General features: G+C 42.0%; 3 protein-coding genes across 3 annotated transcripts; all 3 read right to left on the minus strand.

Moving 5' to 3' along the window:
- Window positions 1-2175: 2175 nt before the first annotated feature.
- Window positions 2176-12397, minus strand: nploc4 (NPL4 homolog, ubiquitin recognition factor). The gene is made up of 17 exons (XM_071462572.1): window positions 12208-12397; window positions 11446-11526; window positions 9525-9634; window positions 9000-9230; window positions 8859-8907; window positions 8673-8767; window positions 8465-8588; window positions 8057-8236; window positions 7781-7867; window positions 7130-7201; window positions 6909-7035; window positions 5580-5740; window positions 5280-5351; window positions 5096-5188; window positions 3983-4099; window positions 3502-3604; window positions 2176-3329 (listed from the first exon to the last, which is right to left on the minus strand). The coding sequence occupies exons 1-17, from the start codon at window positions 12220-12222 to the stop codon at window positions 3169-3171; spliced, it is 1878 nt and encodes a 625-aa protein (XP_071318673.1). The 5' UTR covers window positions 12223-12397; the 3' UTR covers window positions 2176-3168.
- A 2238-nt stretch (window positions 12398-14635) lies between these two features.
- On the minus strand, window positions 14636-17399 carry pde6gb (phosphodiesterase 6G, cGMP-specific, rod, gamma, paralog b). Its single transcript, XM_071462848.1, has 4 exons — window positions 17288-17399; window positions 15156-15357; window positions 15030-15070; window positions 14636-14927 (listed from the first exon to the last, which is right to left on the minus strand). Exons 2-4 carry the CDS (start codon window positions 15299-15301, stop codon window positions 14851-14853), a joined length of 264 nt encoding a protein of 87 aa, XP_071318949.1. The 5' UTR covers window positions 15302-15357; window positions 17288-17399; the 3' UTR covers window positions 14636-14850.
- Window positions 17400-20518: 3119 nt separating this feature from the next.
- oxld1 (oxidoreductase-like domain containing 1) lies at window positions 20519-23205 on the minus strand. Its single transcript, XM_071462847.1, has 2 exons — window positions 23011-23205; window positions 20519-22452 (listed from the first exon to the last, which is right to left on the minus strand). Exons 1-2 carry the CDS (start codon window positions 23059-23061, stop codon window positions 22057-22059), a joined length of 447 nt encoding a protein of 148 aa, XP_071318948.1. The 5' UTR covers window positions 23062-23205; the 3' UTR covers window positions 20519-22056.
- Window positions 23206-23709: the final 504 nt, after the last annotated feature.

Here is a 23709-nt window from a genome sequence, read left to right on the forward strand (position 1 = left end):
ATCATGTTTGTTGACTGATCCATACAGTCCCAAAACAAGTGACTGGGTGTCCACAAACTTTTGGCTATTTGGTCTAGAAGTAGTTCAGACTAAAAATAAAGGGTCATGTCATCTGAGTTCGTCTTTGGTGTTTGTTCTTCCAGCGTTTATAAATATAAACAGAGATAATTCTATTTATACACTGCAGCTTTAATCCAAGCAGACGCCCGACAAATCAAAGACAGTATCTGCAAAAGTTTTTCTTTGTAGTTTTTTTTTTTTTTTTTATTTTGTTTCAAATCCAGGTGAACAGCGTACAACGTTCAGGGTCCTCAGTCAGCTCAGTGGACAGTGAGGACCTGCAGTAACTCCAAGAGCATGCTTGCTCAGCAAACGGCCCCTGGATCAATACAAAAGGAAAAGGTCACTGCCATCCGTTAGCATGACATCAGATAAATCGCTCTCAAAGAATTCACATGGGAGGGGCAGGGGGTCGGGGGTGGGAGGGCAAGAATGATATCACTGGGCAAAAAATACAAACTTTTTTTTTCTTCTTCTTCAAAGCACTTTCAAATGAATCTACAACTAAAAATATATTCTCACTTCATCAATGGAATTACTGTCAAGCTCTTACAAAGAAGCACACGTCTCATAAATAGCTAAATCTGCAGCCCACCACTCACACTCTATCTGAACAGGCCGTTTCCACGACAACAGCCCCAGTATTTAATAATCCCGCTCTGTTTTCTTCCTGTTTGATTCATCCTTTCAGCAAAAAAGCCTGTGAAACCATTTCATGTAACAGTGCACAAAGTGATGAGGAAATAAGACTAAACACCTCAAAGTTAACATGAGAGTGGTGATTAAAAGGTTTGGGAAAGCTGTCGGTCTGTTTCAGTCGTCAACAGTCAGCAGCAAACGCATCCAGGACGTGGATTAAAACAGATTCTAGATCAGGCAGGAGGGTTGATGTGATGGAATTATGGGAAATGTGCAGTTTGTTAGCTTTTTTGTTTTAGCATCATTAGCTGTTGTAGTAAAGATCTTTTAAAAACCTCTAATTTTACAGGAGTACTAGAAAAACTGTAAATGCATTCAAGTCATGCAAAGTCATTTTGGTCACGTACCTCAAACACTATGACCTGCTCTTTGAGACGCTGTTAAGCTTCTATACGTGCACACTTTTACATCTGGGCCACAGGTGAGCGCACCCAGACCCTCGATCCGGGCACCACTCCGGCTCTGAAAAGGCCCCTGCTCTCAGCTGCGTGTGGACGTATCAGCGAGGTCTGATTTGCTGAATGGGTGCAGGTTAGAAAAGTTAATGATGTGCAACCAGAACTGAACTTTCATGACTTAAATGATCCTGTTTGAAGTTTTGGTCCCGATATTAGTCTGAAGAGAAGGTAAGTGATCAGAAGCAGTTTTAACCAACTATCCTGAAGTGACCACTACTGACGGTGATATGTTAAAGGGTTAGTTCACCCAAATTATTAAAATCCTTCTGACATTAGTGGCATCTATCTTTCATTGTCAGGGTTTTGAGACGTTTCTCTGCCTGATATTTCTGCCTCCTCAAACAGACAAGTCATTCACCTCCACTGTTCTAGTTTGGAAGCAGAAATTTCAGAGCTTGGCTTATTACAGTTAGAGGTATGTGAGAATAATTAGGGTGAACTGACCCTCGACCCCCCCCTCTTTAATGCTGTTGAGGAGAGTTAAATGCTTTTCACATTGTTTCCAGGCTCCGCTCCTTCCAAACCTCAGACAACTGCAGCTCTGCAAAGTGGAGAAAACATCAAGCTGAGCATCATCCTGCCTCCTCTCCTGCTGGAAGCAGTTTCAAACCACAGAGTAATGATTTTAAACGCTGCCCATCCTGACCCTGCCTGTCGATGTACGGTGCAGCGATACGTTAGGCATCCTTTTCTCCCCACGATGACCTGTGACCTCTTGCACTCTGAGCAGCAAAGTCTTTGAAGGCTTAGGGACTGGGGGGGGGGGGATCCACAGGGGGGGCCCCATCAGCAGAGGAATACTAGTTGTGGTCTGACTCCTTTGGATCAGCACCAGCAAGAAAACAAAACAAGGAGAACCACAGGTGGGGAGTGACTGACAGAAAAGTGGCGAGCACCAGTTGTTTCTAGAAGCACCTCATGGCGAGTACAGTGCGAGTCAGTAATCGTGACGACGGCGACGGTGGATGGAGGCCTGTGGTGTTTTATCAGGGACAGAACAAACAGCTGAGAAGAGACGCTACATATTGTGCCTGCTCAAGTTCAAACCACCAAATCCAAAAGCTACAACTCCAACAAAACCAGTGACAGATGTTTAGAAACCGCTTCATCACACGTTACGTCTGCAGTCAGTGGAGGATGTGTTCTGGGTGAGTAGCTTTTTGCATCTGCATCTTTTCAAATCTGGGGCTCATTTCCAAACGTTATTAAAGTTAATTAATACTGAAAATAAACTCTCTGCTTAAGCGGAATAACTCTGGAGCTCTTAGCGTTTTCAGGTCTGGGATTTGACCAATGATTGTACTTTAAGGGGCTTGTCAAAGAGACAGAGACCTATAAAAACCTGACTGAGCAGAGTCCACGCTGAAGATTCAAAATTTTAAGGTATCGCTACAATCAGATTAAAAAAAGAAAAACAAAACAAAAAAGACGCTTAATTAAATAACAGTATCATTCCTCAAATGTATTTATACACAGCAAGATTTTCCAGAAGACGTAGTGAGAGTGAGAGGGGCACTGATGTGAGAGAACGTCCAAACACTCAAGTCTTTGCTGTTGTCCTGAGTCACAACAGGATTTATTTGAGCCGTGGAGGGGTGGCGGTGGGGGGGTGATTATTTCAGGGCGGCGGCAGGTTGAGGGAATAGGACCTCAGCCAAAAGTGCTTTACTTAAACGTACCCCACCACTCACGAGAGCCGCTGTGAGGAGGGATACAAAAAAAAAAAACACAGTCTGTTTTTATTTCATTTACTCAATGGATTCGATGTAAACAAGTGCATCCCTCTGCACATCACAGCAGCCTGTGAGATGGGAAGGACAGAGGCCAAAGAAAACCAAACAGGGCATCCAAATCTCGCAGCTGGTCCTGGTGCAGTGATGTCATTGGCTGGGCGGGACTGTGTAAGATCAGGGCGGGGGGGCATGGAAGCGGGGTGGGTGAGGGTGGGTTTTTAACTGCGGGGCAGGCTGCACATTTCACAGTGCTCTGTGCCAGGCTGGTTCATGAAGGTGCAGTGGAGGCAGGACCACATGGCTGAAGAGGAGGCCGGGACTGAGGGGCCACCCATGGCCCCATAACCCAGAGAGCTGGAGGGCTGCCCACCCACCGTACCTGGAAGGACAGGAGAGGGATTAAACAGATATCAACCAAGTCATATTTTTATCATATATTAAACTATTGATTTGTTTTTTCAATTAATTTCAATTAATTAGCTACAGAACAGATTCAACTCAGATGGAGCCAGAGGATGTGACTGTGCCCTCACTGATGTGCAGTGACTTACTGCACAGCTGCTCGATGGTGGCCCACTGCTCTGACTTCTTCCAGGTCTGTGCCAGATCCTCATTAGAAGTCTTCACTGCGTCGAGTAGCAGCCCGATACTGTCCTGCAACAACAAACACAAACTCTGATCTGTCCACTCGACAGTGATGGATGCAGGAAACCCGAAGAGGAAAGCAAAAACACACCAACAGGTTTTTGTTTTCTACATCTTGATTTTATACAGGACATGCGACTCTGATCAGGCAGCTCATTATGATCTAAACACACAAAAATAATGTTTTTATCAAATAAGCTTTTGATCGTGGGGACGGGCCAGTCTGAAAACCTAATGAGCATGAACAAAGGGTCTGAGTGAAAACATCCTCACACCAGTAACCACTTCCAGACTGGGGAAGAATGTGGCTGTATTCAAAGTCGTTTTATGCGTTACAAATGAGAAACAAATGGAAAAGCAGCAAAGAGTTTTGAAGTGTCGACCTACTCTCAGAGGCATGACTTCATTGGTGACGAGGAAGAGGAGCAGATGGAAGTCTGACACGATGTCCAGGAATGCCGTGGTGGTGCACTGGGACAGGTATGTTGCTAAACTGTGAAAGTCCTGCAGACACACACAAATAAAAAAAAAAAACATGATGTATAACTTCTTCTCACCTCAGGTCAGAGGGAAACTGACCCTAAATTTCCCAGGCTCTGAGCTGTGACTGGTCGAGTCGGGGTGAAATACAGGCAGAGCAGAGAGACCTGTGGCTGCTGTAAATATAAGGTTCCTGCCTCTGCAGCACACAAACTCAATAACTACACAATTCTACACAAATCTGATGATTATCTGCAGGGCATGCAGCTGCTCTTATGTCGACTCAGAAAAGATGAGCTGTTTCATCTCATGCTTTCAGCACAGAGATAAGATTTACAACATGTCTCTGTTGTCTGGCTCATTTATATGGGGTATCTTGTTAGCTGGCAAGCTAGCCACCAAAACATCTAAGCTTCACCTGGATGACTAGCTTATAATAGTGTGTATCCTACGGTGCTCAACACACTGCAGCTTGAAAAACATCAGAAAACATCATAAATTTGACAACACGTGCTGCAAATACACACAACACAACAAAAGTGTTTCCAGAGGACACAAAAAAGTGACGACGCCGACTGAGATGCACTTGCTGGTCACTGCTTTGTGACTTTTGAAGTGAATAGCACAGAACAAGTGTGCAGGATGTATGATCTCTCAGAGCCACCGTAGTATCTTTCACTATGAGGACAGGAGATGCTGCGTGCACTCGTGGCTCAACACAATATGTCGTGTAAATAGAACAATATTGGATTTGTTGGAAGACAAACAGGTCTTTGCTGTTCATTCAAACATAGCAACTGTTCCCCCTGTTTCCACTCTGTTTGGATAAGCTATACATGACGTGTACCTCTCTCTACTGTACGCACACTGATCTTCTCATCTGACTCTGGACCAACTGTTCCTTTGTCCACATTATTCCACTAACTACTGTGTATTTAATAAGACCTTTTGAGTCGTCATCTCCTGTCTTCATTAAGAGGTGAGCAGGTTTAACAACAGAAGTCTATCTAGAAATCTCACTTGTGTCTCTCCAAGGATATCACGGTTCTCAATGGGGAAGCGTTGTGTGGAGCAGAAGGTGTACTGAGGGTCCTTTGGAAAAGTGGTGGTAATCTTTAAAGAAAAGGAAAAAAAAGGACATTAGACCAAATGCTGCATTAATACAATCATGTGCTGACTTTGTTAAACAACATATGTCACTCACATCTATGATGAGGTACTCCACAGGAAGAGGCCGGGCAAGAAACGTAACATCATTTCCAAATTTGTCTTTGTCCTGTTGGGTGAGAGAGGAAATCGATACGAGGGTCAGACGCAAACAAAAACCTCAACATCTGGACCCAAACCTCTGGATGAACTAACTCGTAATCTTTGGCCCCAGTAACAAAGTATTTGGATGTCATTAATCTGCTCAGACGACAGGCAGCCCAATCATCTGTGTAATGATGTCACCGTGTGTATATACACTTTAAGATAGACAGCAGCTGCGTGCGTGACATCTCACCTTGTAGAAGACGTCTGGCACGTACTGCTCCGGGCTGGACTCTTTAGCGTAGCCCAGCTCAGGGGCGTCTTTGCAGGGCAGTAGACACTCGTCTCGCACCAGAGCCATGCACTGATTGGACACCTGGTATCCTTCAAAGTGCACCTGGTTATCTGGACCACCTGCACATGGAGCGCAGACACAGACAGAGGTATTGATTTGTTGGATGAGGAATAATCTCAATTTTAATTTACGTTACTTTTGACTTGATACCAGCTGTTGAGTAGCGCTGTCTTCTTCACATCGGTCAAACTTTACAGAAACAGATGACACAGTCTGTCATGAAGAAATATGCACCAATCATTATCAATTTAAGTGATGTCTTTAAATGTATTAGTATTATATGAAGCATTAGAGTCATGAATATATAAGAGAAGCAGCAAGTCCTCATTTCAGAGGAGAAGACAATGTTTTGATTGATTAGTTATTGGAAAGTTTATTAATTAACTATTTGTCAATCAGTGTGTTAACTGACTTGATTTATCTGCCAGTAAAAAGTCAGGGTGAGAATAAAATGTAAAAATAAATGAAAAGGAAGCTCTGCACACGACTGTAACATTATTAAACTATTAAATCATTATGTCAGTGTCACTGTGGTTCGCTCTGTATCTCAAGCCTCTTCCGCTTCACACATGCGTCTCATTTACAAACAGACGACGTCTTCACACAAGGGGAAGCGAAACAGATGGACTTTGGCCTGGCTGGCATCAGATGTGGACCCATGACATCAGCTTTGGCTGCCAGCGCCTCATTCATGCAAATCAAGCGATGAGGTCACCACTATGCTTTGTGCTTTTGTGCACTAGCGGAACAAATGTAAGAGGTCTTGTGAGTTAATAACGGAGTGAAGTGTAAACACTTGGCGTTGAAAACGTCTCACAGGCATGTGGCTTGTATTACACTGTTCCACTGGCCTCAAGATGAATCTGTACACTGTAGATACTTGAGAGGAATTAAATAAAAAATGTCACCTGGTCTCCATTAAAAGGAAATTAACAAATCTGTAAACTGCAATCAGGTGGTGAGGAACAGCTGAAGTGTGTTTTACAATTACATATAACTATGCTCAAAATTAGACTGTAAACCAAGTGCATAATTATTTAACTTTTCAAAATAAGATGCTGTTTTTGACAGGTGATTTAAACACCACTCAGTTTCATCTGTGAGATAAAAAAAAAAAAAAAAAAACAAACATGGAAAAGGAAACACACCCTTAATCATTTCAGCTAACATTTACAAGTATTTAATCCCCACACATTTTAAATTATAACATCAATCTGAACAGCTCACCTGTTGCCACCACAGTCACAAATTTGGAGCCAAAGTGTCCGTCTCGAGAGAGTCTGCAGGGGTTTGAATGTTTATTCTGGAAGTATCCTGCTGTGATGCACTCCTCTGCGCTCAGGTAGTGAGAGTCCTATCAAAAGTGAGAGCAAAGACAAAACATGGAGCATATGACTCTGACGACCAGATCAGATCAGATCAGACATTTGAGTGAGCGGCATCCTCACCTTGTTTCTCGTGTAGCGGACGGTGCCTATCCTTGTATCCTCAGAGATCAGGTCTGTGAAGATCCAGCCCACCTGATCATCAGACCAGATAAAATCATACAATCAGATCAAATCAGACTGAAATCATCTTCACAGGGCAGCGGGGAGAAGTGCAGAAAAAGTAAGACAGCATATGTAGAAGCATGTAGTAAGGCAATGAAAAAATGTGCTCTCTGATGTATCTGTAGATTTATGGCATGGCGACATATGGAAGGTGTTTTGGGGATTACTCTCTAAAGCTTCAGGAATTCTGAGAACGCCACAAAACTGATGACGATGTCTTGACCAAACCTAGATAGCCAAATGATACTGGTCGTAAGTGGTGGACAGTGCACAAGTGGAACCAGGTTTAGATTTGCCCCTCCCCATTAAGGTTAACCAGCTGTCAATTAGACATCTTCAAATTTACCAGACCAATAGAAAACTGTTTGATTAGCTTCAAATGCTTTGGTTAAACTGGTTAAAATCATTTGCTGAACAATAACTTTATTTCAAATCAAAGGCTTCTACAAAAGGGCTGCAAAACACGCTGACAGAGAAACATAAATCTGCCTTGAAAGGATTAAAGACAGACACAATGTCAAACAGCAGTCAGGAGGAAAGAGAACCAACCTTGCACAGGCCCAGTTTGGCAGCAATTTCATCCACAGCTGCAGCTTTGGGATCCTCCAACATTTCCAGGCTGTTCTGAGTGGCGTTCTGTGAAACAGCAAGGACAAGAGAGAACAGGCCTCAAAAAGGGTCACTGATATGAGAGGATAAATTACAGGCATGAATGTTAAAACAATTAGGAAATATATTCTCTTTAATGGACAGATTATAGTAAAAATGAGAGAGAGAGAGATGAGAGAAAAATGAGGGAGTTGATATTTGGTAAGAATGTCTCACCTGTGGGGGTTCGTAGATGGCAGCCACCTCAGCTCTGATGCCCAGAGGGATGTCTTTGTGCTCAGTGTACCTGCCGTACAGGTATCCCATCCTCTGACTGCCTGTCTTCCTCCAGAAGTCCAGGAAGCGGTCTGCAATGGTGTGGTTCTCAAACATGATGTTGTCCACGTGTCTGTATTTCTGAGAGAGGAGAACAACGTTCATGCAGAACTGTTTAGGGTTCAATTGCACCTTAAAGCATCTTTAGACACAACTCAAACACATGAGCTGAGGGTTGGTGGTTCAGTCTCCAGCTCCTCCATGCTGCAGAGCCCTTAGACAAGACACTGAACAACAAGTCACTCCTGATGGAAATGGGCCTCGACTCTACTGCTGTACTCACTAAGAGCTTCATTGTGCGTGGTGTACCTGTCTGTTGAGTGTGATAGCGCTGGGCTGGCACTTGGTGCAGATCCCCTCTGGCCAAGGAGGGTGGCCCTCACAGCCCGACTTGATCTTACAGCTGATGTTCTCTAGAGCTGCAAACTTCCCTCTGCAGGAGGTGAAAACAGTTAGAACCTGGAAAACATAGGAATCTGTGTATTTCTACTGGAAAAATTCAAAAACAGCTCCTCACTTATCAGCTCCACCCGTCAGCTTGCGAAGGTATGCGTGGAATGACATGTGCTTCACTGGTGGGTCGAGGTGATTCAGGTAGTCTTCATCAAAAGGCTGAAACGAAAGGAAGGCAGATCCAGTAAGTCGCAGTGACAGTGTCAGCATGAAGACCTTTCTGAAGTTTTCCTTTTTTTTTTTTTTTTACCTCTAACGGTACACAGTGCACACATTTTCCAAGGGCACCATGGCGACATCTGTAACAAGAAGAGGACTGTCAGGGATCTGGGATCTGTATTTAAACACAAATCACTGGGGTGGAAAAACTATTTGTGGCTCTTTTTCTTACAGCTGTGGATCTTTGTTTCTGTAGATCTTCCCGTCCTGCTTAGTCAGGTACTGATCGATCTCGTCCTCCTGGACCTGGGGTGCTGAGAAGGATCGAGGGATCATGGAGGATGATGAAGAAGATGATGAGACGGATGGTAGCGATGAAGATGTGTGTGGGGTGGCCGTGTCCATCACCTCTCCAGAGGAGGTGGAGGATCCTGAAGGGAACAGAAACAGCATGTCGCCATGCCTAAAAAAAAATAGAGAAATAAGATGAATAAGGAATATGGACAAAAATAAAACAAGGGGCAAGAAACTCCAAACAATCACTGATACAACAACTGAAGTTTGAGCAAAATGTGTCATGGAGGTTTCTGTTTTTTGGAGCAGATTGTAGGAGCCACAAACAAGATTTTAAAAAACAGACAACCAGTCTTATCTTTTCAAGGACTCACAGAACTCCAATTCGAAAATTAGACTTGAAAACTGATATTTGAGATGACTTGTTAAATTACTGTTACGATGATGATTTGCTTGGACTTACTTGATCTTGAGCAGGCTGAGGGTTTTGTTCTGAGAGAGGATCTCTCCGGTCTTGTTGCGGTTCAGGTAAACAGAGAACCCATTGGAATTGAACCCAAACTCTTTGGCCACCTGTGGGAGACGTGGATGTAGTTTGTTGATTAGAGTGAGCACCAACATCGTGTCATACAGTGTTTACACTGTACATCCTCAAATTAAAATACCACTAACTCTGAGAGTCCTAAAAGAGCCTGAGCTTATTGTCTTGCAACATCTGAATCTGTTTTAGGAAACAATTCAGATCAACAGGTGCAAATGAAAAAGATGTGTGTGCAAAGGCTGTCCACTCATGGCTGCAGTCACCTAATCAAAGCAGATTAGCTACACAGCTTGTAGGAACACCTCTCACAGTTGCCGCACAGTGAGCCGAACTAAGCTATTAAGAGCAGTCTGAGCTGGAGGAGAACGCCACTTAAATATCACATCACATGACCTGCAGCCTGATGCTGATGGTTTGTCTGTGCGTCATCACACAAGGTTTCCTGAATTGAAAAGCCATTAGTGACCTTTTGAGCATCACTGCTGGTTTAAGAACAGGACACATATCTTGGTATTAAAACTGAATTCATTACAGCATTTATTACAGGAAATGCACCGATTCCATTAAACCAGCAGACTGTGTATTTTTTTAATTCATCTTTAAGGTTGGTAAAGATAAGCTGGTAACAGTCTGAAGCACTGAGGTTCTTTCAGCATAAAAATCAGTAAAGGAACACAGTGGAAGATGTTACCACTGTATGCTCGGTGAAACTGTTTTAGACAGAGCATCGTTTCATGCTCCTTTTTATTCTGTCTCAGCTGCAGAAATATAAGCTGCAGGGCTCAGACTGTCTCTGCCCTTGCTGCCTCATACCCTTGGTTTTCCATTGCACCCATCACCGGCTGCACATCAGCAGGGAATGAAAACTACTCCTTCCATTGATCTGCAGACTACACCATCCTGCCTTAACACTGACACATGCATTTTTAATGAGGTGTTGCTGGAATGATCCGCTGTGCTGGAATACGCTTCTATTCTAGGTTTTTCAAATCCAATGATACAAATTAGTTGGTGGTTATTTTTGCGTGCTCATGGGTGAACAGAGGTCAGATGGAACAAAACTAAATTCAAGACTAACTATATATTTATTTATACTGTTGGTTCATTGTGTGGAGTAATACCTGGGCTGTAAACCACAATCTATCAAGCTGCTGTGGTGACAAGTGTTCAAAGCAATGCATCCACTACACTTCCTGACACAAACTTCCCCAGCCTGCCACATGTCAGTAGTGGACATCAGAACTGCAGGACTAACCTCTGCTACTTCCTGCACAGCTTCATGCATAAAATTAACAATGAGCTGACACAAGCAAAAACCCTGGGAAACACATGGTGACAACAGTGTATACTTTAGTGCTCTAGAGATAAAACACTTAGTTGTGGAGTACATGTTGTGCTCTTGCAAAGAAACAGCATCTGTTCTACAGAAATGGACCCAAGAACTCTGAACATGTACATAACATCATTATTATTGAAGTTGTACAATCTCTACATTACTCATTCAATGTTTACTCAAGCGCTCTTGCAGCACTGTATTTTTGTTTGACTTGTGTAAAAGACATTGAATGTTGTTGTTCATTGCTGCTTTATATATGAACTTATGTGCAGATCTATTTTTCCACCTTTCCACTCGTTTGTGCATAATAGTGAAATGCTTATGTTTACCTATCTTCATCCAACCCTGCAGTCCTTTGTTTCAGCTGTATGTAAATTGTTATCTATCTTTTGAAAATTGTTCCAGGACAAGTGTGTCCAATTCTGTAACTGTGTTGGCCAATAAGGCTGATTCTGAAATTAATGCATGTGTGCCTCTGACATTATGTATGAGTTTCACACACAGTACCTTCTTCAGAAAAGCAGCAGCAGTCTCCCTCTTGGTGGAAGGAATTTTCTTCATCCCTTCTGGGGACTGTACCCTGATGATCTGATGAGACAAAAACAAAAAAAGATCCAATGAAACTTTCAATGGTCTGGAAAGCTCATGACTAACATGGACCTAATACAGATTCAAAATGACTCCCCCAACACCTGTCAGACACAACAAGAGAGCTTACCCCCCCCAGCCCCCCACCCCTGTCTTTACAGTGGTGTCAGTGTCAGGACATTATGACAACGATGACAGTGCAAAAAAGTAATGTTAACGTTAGCTTATGAGCCTCTTCTTCACAGCAAGCAGCTTTAGTTTTAAGACATGGAGACAGTGGCTTTGAGCTACACAACGTTAAGTGAAGCTGTCACACTGTGTGAGCAATAAAAATATCACTTTTAGTGAATCATCAACACCATGGCTTCCATTACAACCACCGGGAACAGTCCAGCTAATTCTGGCTAATGGGCTAAACAATATTTAAGACACTTTTACTCCTGAAATTGTGCCGGTTCTGTGGCGTCCCCGTTTGCAAACAATGGCTCTTTTTATTCGGATGTCGCCAGCTAACCAAAGAGCTAAGATCAGCCGGCTAGCTAAACAGGCCCCAGTCACTCTTTGCTAATGATAGGTAGCGACCGTTAGCTACCAAGCTAATTCTGCTGCCTCATCACTCCGGACTTCGGCTAAGAGGCTAGCTAACAGGTTAGCATTTACACAACCTGCCGTTATACTCACTATGTTGTCTGCCATGTCGCTGGGCTGAGTTCTCCCGACAGATATCGCCGTGTTCGTAGACAGACACACTAGATACAAAATTCACGTAGCGTTACTGTCTGTATGTCAACGAAACTCCATCCCACAACTCAAACACCGGGTGTTACAGACATCGGTGTCCGACCGTTTCCCAACGGTCCCACACCGAAGCGACCACGGTAGAAACAGCTGCTAACACACGTTCCCCCTCTCCTCTTCACGCTTCAAAGCGGTGAGTTCCATGTAGTCTGACAGAGATGAGACATGTGAGGTTTGATGAGGGAATTATTTTTATCTTGTTAAAATGTGGAAAATATGTAAAGATATATATATAAGCTATGTATAAATGTCATAGTTGCTCCAGCATAGCTCCACAAATTTGAAACTGATGGAGGATAATTGCTGCTAAAAGTGGAAAATGTAATGTGGAAACTTTTCCATATTAAATATGGGAGTGGAGGACTTCCTATCTATACCTATATCTAATACCTAATATCTATATACCTACTTCTTTCACTTCACTAATCAACAAAATATAGAATTTGGCCAGGGATGCCCAAACTCTTAGACTGCAAACAGTATCACATGGGAGGCTACACACACAAAACAAGTTTAATCAAATGATCAGAAATAAGGCACATACCATGGTGCCAGGTACTGTTCAGTACTGGCTGTTTTTGATTTTCTTGGCACATAATGAAACTGTCGTTTATAGTGTTGGTCTTTATTTTGCTCATGTTTCTCAGGCCCCTTTTTGTGTTATGTGATTGTTTTAAATTAATGATGTCCAACTATGTGAAACCTTTGTTACTTGGCCGTTTTGGTCAGGTCTCTCTGGTAAAAGAGATGACGTACCTTCTGAGATTTACAGGTTTAATACACGTTAGATAAAAAAAGATAAATTAAAATATATTTTAGGCCAATGGAGACGTTTTGTGTTTATAATCTCAAAGTCTAAATGTCCCTTGTCCTTTTAATATATTATTAATATCAAACCATTTGCAATAATCTAAAACAGTTCATAGCACATAACCACTGTATGAGAGCGCTAATAATCAAATCCCAAATGTTGTCACTTTATCAATATGTATATGTGTGTGTCTGTGTATGTTTACGTGTGTAAAGAAGTTTATACAGTGTCATTGTGCATTTATTTAACTGAGAAAAAGATCAGTCTATAAATGAATAATTCACGCTTCTATTTTCCTCTTTTTATGCTTTATTTTTTTCCTCATCCTGTAGAGAGGACAAAGCTCAGTTCCACATCTCTTCAGATCTCTACTGAAACACCCATCCCACTCATCCCTCTGCCACTACAGCACAATCATTGGAAACATCATTTGAAGAACAGCATATGCACCAGCTCCTCCATCACCAGCTTTTATCATCAGGGCAAAGTGATCAGCGTCTTTGTTATTAAACTATTGATTATTACCAGAAATCAGTCAGGATCACAGAAATGACATCACAGGTTGAGAAGCTAAATGCAGCTTCAGGTGTGAATGTAATGATCTTATGTTCACAACAGACTAGTACACGAATGATCGACGATGACGATGAACAAATAAATGTAACACTGAATGATGATGAAAGATGAAGGACAATGAGGAAAAGATGTAAAATGTTCTATTCTACAAGATGATGCTAAAATAAAACACAAATACAGACACACAGGGCAGCACAGTGTCGTGTGAAAGTATGAGAAATAAACATGTAATAAACATACATTTTCATTTACATTGACATTATACAAGGGAGATATACAAATAGAAGAGATATGGAACTAATGTTAACAGAAGCAAACACATTTATGGAAGATGTCAGCTAAGACGGGTTGTGAGGTCATGTATTTCAAGCCTTATTTCCCTGAAAATACAGACTCACATATATCAAACACCAGTGGACTTTCACATGTGATGATGGTAGAAAATTTAGAGGAAAAAAAAATGACTGAATGGGTGAAGAACACTAATGTATCCTGGTGTAAAGGTTGGTCAAAACAGAGGGAAAAGAGGGACATCTGATGACGAGTGATTAACCTTACCCCACTGAAAGGTTACGCTCAGCAATGGCAAGCTGGTGTCCAGTCTCTACAGAATACAGGTTTTTGTATGTTACATGTTCGGCGTTGATGGAGGAAGCCCCTCAGGTGGAGAAAAGAGGCGCCGAAGCACATGAAGCGGGAACCCACACCCCGACTTCACGGGTCTGTCGCTTGAACTCAATTTGAGGCTGCATTGCTTGCGTAAGTTTCATGTTTTGTCCGTGAGAAGAATAGAAAAGAAGAGGAAAGGAGAAAGAAAAGAAGGATAGCGAGAGAAGAGAAGAGGATGCTGGTAGTGACAGCGCAGACAAAACAACAGATCCTAAACAGATACTGAGCAGATGCTGTGTGAGAACTGCAGAATCAGAGGAAGAATCCAGTGTAAGAAGACAGAAAGTTGTTTTTTTTTTGTGGATTTTTTCTCTCTTTTTCCATTTTTTGTGTTTGTTACAGTTTGTTGTGGTAGTTTGTTGTTTGGAATGGTTCCATGTAAAGAGAGGAGACAGAGCCTGAGGCAGATGGCTTGAAGTGCATGATGTGGCCTGTAATCCTCAGGGGATCGCAGGGAGGTGCACGAAGGCTCAGATGATGCCGTACTGGGCCAGCTCATGCAGCTCCAGGTGATTGAAGGCCTCCCAGGGGCAAATGACAGTGATGTCTGCAAGAGAGGACAGAGACGTGAGGTTATTCAGGCCCCTGCAGATCACAGAAACATTGATTGAGATATTGGTTTTCATTCTAAGATCTAAGGTGAGCTCACCTGTGCCTAAGCCCTCCATTCCAGGGATATCGTCACCAAAGCTGCAAAGACAAAATGGATTACACACCATAACTTCAAATTATTTCTGAACCTCTAAGGAATAAATGTGCATCATTGAGGGCATACCCCTGGATTCCCTTCTTCGGAGGCTTGCTTTTGAACTGACGGGTCTGCCTCTGCTTGAACTTGGGGGGTCCCTTGCGTGGAGTGGCGGGGCCCCCGGTGACACGGGTGGCCGACTTGATCTCAGTTTTGGGCGGCTCGAGATTCATGTTGAGCAGTTACGTTTCAGAGACACCGCTCTGAAGTGTAGTCGTGGTGGTGATATCTTTTATTTTCAGGAATGAGAAAGAAAAAGTCAGAGAATTCATCCAAACTGATGAATATACATGAAAAGATGGAGGTAAAGGGCCATTTTCACCTATTTATTCTCTGTAAATCCCATTTATGTGCAGTAAGTTATTATCTCAGATGCTCTGTTTAACCATCAGTTCCATGTAACAGTTGCATGCAGCCTCTGTCACCTCTGTCTGACATTACTGGCCTTAATCCTCCTACCGATCTGACGAGCACCAGCCAGGATTTACGCCCATATTTAACAGTAATTGAATGTCTGAGGTGGACTACCTTGCAGCGTGTTCTGTGAGGATGACCCAATTTCCCATAATCCCAGGCTCAAGTTAATAAATACCCCCCCACCTTTCTGATTCAAGCTGGCCGTCCACACGTAATCTTGTTAGAGCAAGGACAACAGAGCAGATATGCTGAGCGCGCACTGAGGGTCTAAATGATCAATCCGCTCACCGTGTCCCGCTCACCGTGTCCCAATGACACATCTGAGCAGGTCTTAACCACGAGGGTGGTTCCAGTTCAGTTTAACAACATGAACGTGAATAAAGTGGCCATCACAGCCTAAAAAACTTTGCTCCTGCAAGATATGCTGCATATATAGACTGTCTGGTGGCTTTTATAGTTATAATATAACTATAAGAGTGTCTATGTGTTGTATCTATGGCCTGTCCACTCTTGTAGGACGTCCAGTGAGTTTCCATTTTACCTGTTTGCAGATGGTGATGGTGCAGCCACTTCATCACTCTCATTTTAACTCATATGTTAAAAGCTTTAGTATTAAGAATCAATATAATAAAATACCAAAACTAGCAAACCCTTTCAAGGCAAAGGGATTAAAGGTATTAAACCTTAATTCTTATTTGGTAATAACCAAAATGCATCAGTCGCACTGCGTATCAAAAACCGACCACCGAACACCTCTCATATTCATTGTACTTATTCTTTGATCTGATATTTCCTGATTTAAATCATAATTTTGTCCATTTAAGACAAATATATTGAGGAAAAGTTTTTTTTTGTTAAAATTCTGTATATTTATCAAAGGAAGAGAATAAAAGTATTGTTTTAATGGCAGCACGAACACTCCACACAATAAACAACAGCTAGCTCTCATCACTAAGACAACCAAACAGCTGACATCAGGTGAGAACAGCTTCAGCACCCGACTGATAAATGTTCCACTGAGGTACAAAGGAGAACCAAAATAAAAACGCTAACTGCACAATTTATCTTGTGAAAGACAGTTTTCCTGAAACCTTCATCTAGTGTCAAAGTCCAAAACCACCAAAGGACATTTCCACTGTAGTCAGGTCATGTTCACCTACTGGTCATGTTCACACTGCAGAGATCTTACATCTCACAGCAGGCTGATCCATTGTTGCTGTCGATTCCTTATTTCTGCAGTGGCCCAGTTTGTATCTGTCTTCACTGCACTATTGTTAAAAGCCTGATGGAGGTCAAAGTGGTCAAACAAAAAATCTGCTTTGTTAGAGTAAATCTTGTGTTATCTGCAACACAAGACATCAAGCAGTAACCAATTTCCATGTGTGAAATCACATCAAATAAAATTTAAAAAGAAACAAAAAAATTCTCTTAGGCCTTATTAAAAAAAAAAATATGTTCTCTTGAGATCTAAATCTCCAAAATCAAAGAGTTCTGGCAAAATGGCAGCAACATATGTTGTTATCTTTACTCTAGAAAATAATTGACTCTGCATTCATTTCCATCTTTTCAGTCAGATCATTTCTGCAGCTCAAGAGGTGATAATACAGATGTTCATAATTTCCATTGACTTCCATGCAGCTCCAGAATCATCTCAATGATTTCTACCACTATGATAAATCCCAAACATCTCAGTAATAGCATTGTTTGTTGTCATGGGGGTGGTGGTGTGGTGGTCTACTCACCGGCTGCTTGGTGGAGGACAGCCAGACGAGTGGGTGCGACTGCAGCACTGGTCTGTCTAGCAAATGAGTGGAGTTCTATGCTAGGCTTGCTGTGAGGGCCACCTGGGGCTTAGGGCCCCTCTTATATGCTGAGCCCTGCAGAAGATTATGAGCGCACCGCCTCCCTGCTCTAATGTCAACACTCCACATGTTTGGGGGTTTGGGTCAAAGAGGTTGAAGATGCATCAATGTCCAAACTTACATTTTTATAATAATGTGATGTGCACTGAGTCAGAACATGGCGTGGACATGTAGAATCACTTTAGATGTGCAACGCCAGTTTTCAGTTTAAGTGTTGGTTATAGAAAATGAAAATGAATGAAAATGTGTGATATGAAAACTACTAAATACAAATCATTTATATACAATGACTTTTTGCACTTTATTGAGTATTTGTGATGAAGCTAAGGGTCTACATTTTTCATTTCAATGTTGTTCACTTTGTTTTTAGAACATCCACAGTATGATGTAGGCCTAGTGTAAAGTATGCCTCCAGAAAATTCAAGAAAACGCTAAGCAAAGCTAATCAGATCGCTGAATTGAGACAACAGTTTACATGAGGTAATACAGCTTGTTGATATAGATTATGGATGCAGCAGGAAGCTTCCTGAAAGGCCTACTAGCCCACTCCCTCTTCGTTATGCAATCGTCTCACCATCTGCTCCAATCCTCCACCTGCAAACGTCTCTTAGATCATCTTCAGTTTAATTCCCTGCAGGGAAAGTGCTCTCCATTAAACAGACAAGAGAATAATACCTGTGATACAAAATTACATCCCACTCATCAGAAATCAATCACTATACTGCTAGCCAAGAGTTCCTATTGATGAATACTGGTAGATGTTGAACTGGGACTTGTAAGAGACAGATAAATATAACTAGGATGTCCAAAATTAATGCACCAAAAACTAAAATATCCTGATTGTATGAGTCAAACTCTGCCAAAAAACAAACAAAAAAACAACTACAGAACCCATAAATCCTAACCAGCATAATGCAACTCAACAGCATCTCTCATTAGAACCTAAAAGCCCACATCTCCAGTTTGTAACATAGGTTTCCCTCTAAAATGCTGTAGCCAACACGTCAACATCAGGGTTATTTTGTCAGAAACACAGAAGACATTAAAACTCCACACAGTCTAAAGGTAGATGTCCATGTGTTTGTGATTATAAAGCAGGTCTAGGTTCTATATTAATACTGTGAAAGTATCAAAGCCTCAGTCCACAGAGAAATGCACACAGCCTGTATTCAGAAACTGAGCCTTAAAACCAGCCGTCAGGACTTCCTGAACTTTGTGATGTCACAACAAAGCATTCCATTTAGTAGCTGTTCTGGAGCTTTTGATCACAGCTCATGATCTTGATCAGCAGATGGAGGATTCCTCTGACCACTCAAATTTCCTCCTCCACTCAAAATGTGTTTTCCTTTATGTTGCTTCACTTTTGATTGTGACGTTTGTTCACAGTCCTTTTACACATTCACTTCCCCACCTTACAGCTACAGAGTATTGCAGCTTACAACACTGGTTGAATATGCGACTTACACAAGTGTGATGTGGAAACTTTAACTTTAAAGTCAGAGACATCCTGTGTCTGACAGAAACTTTTCAAATATTTGTACAGTCATAGATTCTGGATTTTTCCACAGGCGAGAATGAGCAGATGTAATTATAACTTAGAATATAGAAAATTGAATGTACAAACTATCATTATAACAGAGTTTTCCATTCATGCTGGTTGAGTTCACTCTTGATCTTGGAAACAGAAGTTCTCCACCAGGTCCATTTAGTGGCACTTTGTCTGCTGATGAAGATTAGGTGACAGACTGAAAGCTCCAGAACAGCAACTGAAACGTGTGTTTACATTCACAAATAAATCTGAGATCAAACATTATAGTTATAACAAGTGAATTCTTAGTTTTTGGGGAATTTATTTTTAGACAGCACATCAGAGACTTTTATGTTGTTATGAACTGTCCTTGCTCAGTGTGGCTGGTGATCAGTCAAATTAATCAATTTGTCCCAGTTTCTTTGTCTTTTTATATCAATTTTTTAGGAAGGGGGGTGCGTGCAGTGGGCGGGGCTCACTGTTTGTCATCACTGCCTTGAGGGCGTGTCCTACCAGCTCCTGATGACCCCTAAGCTCTCAGCGGGAGGGCATGAGGCCACACGTGCCGGCTCTCTGTACAACATTAATGACCCCATAATGCACAAGAACTCAAAATCCAGTTTCCATCACTAGCACAATGTTAGGCTACATTTCTTGTGTAGTATTAACTAAATGTCCCACAGTGATAAACTGCACAACCGGAGTGACCCTGTGTCTACAGTTTACTCATGTGATCACATGCAGCTTCGTGTTGGCAGAATATTACGTACTGGCATGATGCAAACTGACACAGTGCAGAGTGACATCGGCAGTAATCTGACTTGAGTTTTTTTCCATCACGTCAGAGTCACTGCTCCATATATGATCAGTGAAACGTCTCATTTGTAATCCTCTGTATAACCCAGATCAAAGAATAGGTGAGTGCTGTGAGGCTGGCAGAGCGAACAGGAGCTGCCCGCTGGCTCCTGTGTAATCAGGACTTACACAGCATCACTATCACCAGACGAGTGCTGACTCAGTTGAGGAGATCAGGGTCAGCGGCACCTCAGAAACTGGTCCTGTGGGACTGAGAGATGAACAGGCAGCAGGCTGCGTTCGCCTGCTGAGACTCAGCTGACTGACAGACGTCACTCTGACATGATAGGACTGAACATGCTCTGCCTCTGTGACACGATCCACCAGCTTAATATCTGTGGTCAGCAAGGAGCCTCCTTCATGCATCCAAAACTTACTATGGACTTGAAAATTCTTAAACAAATTTACTTTTTTTAAATAAAATTTACTTTTGAATAGAAAATATCAACTTCTTTACATATAATTTAAGTCACTGCAACCTTTAATGGATCTCTTGATTTGTTTTTATTCAAGTGAAAACTGCTCCTATGTTATAATTAAAGTAAACAAAGTCTTTGAACAGCTCGAAATGAGCAGCTTGTACTTGTGATGATGAAATGAACAGGTTAAGAGGATAAATCAGAATTTTTTATCCTAATGAGAGTGGATGGGCAGGTCTATGTGTATGTGGCGCTCCCTAGTGGCTTTTCCTTGTGTTGAACTGATGAAAACAAAAACAGATCTCAGAACAGTTCTTAAAAAAATTTAATTAACGAACAATTCCTGAAAATAAACTTCAAATAGACAATTTAAATATTCTCTTCAATATACTGAAGCAAATGATCTGTAAACACATAAAAATATACTTTTAACACTTCAGATCAAACTTCAAACTGAGACATCACAAATGTGATTCATGACTAAAGCGACATGACAGAAACAGTGAATTACACAGAGTTAAAAGTTAAGTGAATTTTCTGATGACGCCAAGAGACACACGGTGACATTAACTTTCTTATAGTGACAACTGTGAAAATCACACACACTGTACTAAGGACACACTCTCAGAAAACCACATCTCCATGCACTTTAAAACTAAGACTAAAGTGAGAGCAGCACAGGCATCACTGGAGTGTAGCAGGTTCGTTTGTTGGTTACAATTTAAGATGAAACTTTGGGATCTTTGTCATTGTTCCTCTCAGTTATAATAAATAATAGGAGAGTGTTGTGGTCTTATTAAGCTTTGGAGCTTTGTTTCTATTTGTGCAGAAAAGAAGATGTATAGATTCAGAGCTTCAAACACAGCAGATGCAGTGACGTCTGGTGGTTCATAAAACGAACAGCAGCCCCTGCAGACTGGGGTCCATGCACAACACCTCACTGATATTAAAGTCCGAGGAGCCTGCATGTTATTAACCCACTGATGACTAACAACCATATTTAGTATGTTGGGGAAAAGCTCCAAAGAACTTTCAGAATACTGACTGAAAGTGTTAATTGAATGAACAGCACTTTTATAGCACTTCTCTAGTCTTATGGCCAGTTAAAGCACTTCACACTACAAGCCACATTCACCCTTCCTTTCATACAGCGCTTTTCTATCAAACAGTAAAATAATTAATAAATGTTTAGTAAAACACTTTGTTGACACAAAATATTAATGGTTTAGTTCAGTCTCAGTGTCACTGTGTAGGTCTTCACATTTCCTAATTGTTCTCCTCTTCTCTCATCGCACTAATGTCCATCACAGCAGATCACAAAACTTTCCACACCGTCAAACTGAATGAAGCTCTTTCTGTCGTCTGTCACATGGTTTTCTTCATTAGATACAAGCTCTGACACTGTGTTGACACAGTGACTTCACAGGAGTGAAATGAGCTTCTGAGCTTCAGCATCATCTGCCCCTCTTTAGTAATAATCATGTTCTCATGAGGTTCATCGCTGACATCACTGAAAGGAAGTCTAACAGGTGAAGCCCAGGAACAGTCAGATAATTACACTGATAGAAATAACAGGCAAAGCTTCTATCATATGATCCAAATTGTGACAAACCAGATTTATCCTTTAAATTTCCTCTTAGATTATCATCTACAGCTGAACTTTTCTGTTCTCCAGGCAGTGAAGGTGGATTCCTAGAGTCAGCAGCTACCTTTACTTTTCACCACACACCTGGAGGCTCGTGCAAATTTTCTGAAATGTTCTGCAGACATGAACTGTGCGACCCAAAGGAGAGGGGAAGTGAAAATATGGAGTGTGTTATGTAGGCCACTGGCAGTAAATACATCAGTCACGTCTTTTTCAAGAGCCTGATCTCCATCTTTAGGTAAGTTTTAAGGTTCTCATCGAGGATGTTCTCCTCAACAGCGGCGAGCGCTCGGTCGCCTCCGTCGTGGTAGTACTCCAACAGCTGCTCTGCGTGTTCGATCCACACGCAGTTGTGACAGCCACTCATGCAGCAGTACGTGGGAGCAGGCGGTGGACCCTGGTCAGGGGACCAAGCAGGGGCACTGTGGCTGGGTCTTGGTTCAGTGCACTCAGGGGAGTCAGTCAGTGTGGGAGGGGGAGGCGATTGTGGTCCAGTGGAAAGGCAGCGGGTGGTCCCGATGTACAGATCTCTCCTCCATGACTGCTGAGTGCAACGACAGAAACCATGTCTCATGTGCAGCAGGGAGGGGATGCACAGCTGAAAACAATAGAATATTATCAATGATTAATCAATAATCAAACAACTTAGAAAACATCTTGCTTCCATGTATTTATTTCTTCAATCTGTTTGTGTTTTTAATGACTTTCTAGTTTGAAGAAGACATGGAGAATCTGAAATGAGGGAATCATTTGAATACGTCAAACAAGTGAGACAGAGACATGAAGAGAGGCAGTTTAATGAAACTGTCAGGACTGTGACTGACATCACATAAAGAAAACCAAGATGTGATTAAAAACTCACTAGTTGTAAGAAGGAGCTCTTGTCTTTACGACACTGAGCTCTGGCCCCGAACTGCGCTAAATTAGCTGAAGCTAACAAAGCAGCAAGCAGCGTTTCTGTCTCACTAATATAAGTGAACCACAACAGAGCCTCCCACTGTTACAGCAGAGGAAACAACACGGTGTGTTTTCTGTAAAAGTTACATTTCAGAGGTGAACAGAAATGTAGACAAGGTTAAGTCAAAGTCGACCTTCTCACACGGGACTGGGATGCTAGCTTAGTAGCTTCCGCACCGTTAGCCTACCGTTAGCTTACCTTCTGTAACGATAGCGACGCCCTCGCTGCGTTTCCGCCCAGACGCAGCATCGCCGGAGAACAGACGGAGCCTGTTTATGCGTCTGCGTGATTCATTTACCTGCTCCTCCCTCCAGGTGCTGCATCCACTGCTTCACCTGACTCACAAGCCAGCTGCGTCGCTTCACTTCGTCCTGAACTATGACCTTTGTGTGTCATTGTAAACAAAAGAGTTGATAGGCCGACAAAAATTTTAATGGCCAATCAAATGGCACCCTTCCTAAATTTAAACCAATAGAAAACGTAGAAGAGTTTTAGGGCGGGCCATAAGAGACCGGCTGCATTTACGTGCTCTGTGCAGCAGGAGTCAGTATTTCATTTATGTTTATGTTCACTGATGCAATAGACAGAGAAAAGCAGTAACACTATAAATAAATTAAGCTATAAATTAATGTAACATTAAATAATAAGGACGACATATCTTTGTGTGTCTTTATGAATATTCCAAATATATAGCAGTGTAACGTATTATTTATCCTTTAATGAAGAATATACAGCATTATTTGATAGTGAGGTTTTGTTAGTCACTCTAGCTTAGGTTTATTTCATTTTTATTGTTGCCATGCACCACTTAGCAGGCCCAGCTAATTGCACTCCAATGTTTACAGCTGAGAGGCTTTGTGTGCCGCGTCAGGGCCGTGCCATCAGCTGCTGACACTG

The sequence above is a fragment of the Trachinotus anak genome, unplaced genomic scaffold (assembly GCF_046630095.1).
Source record: "Trachinotus anak isolate AG129_WGS33_773 ecotype Australia unplaced genomic scaffold, CSIRO_AGI_Tana_v1 ptg000025l, whole genome shotgun sequence".
Lineage (NCBI taxonomy): Eukaryota > Metazoa > Chordata > Actinopteri > Carangiformes > Carangidae > Trachinotus > Trachinotus anak.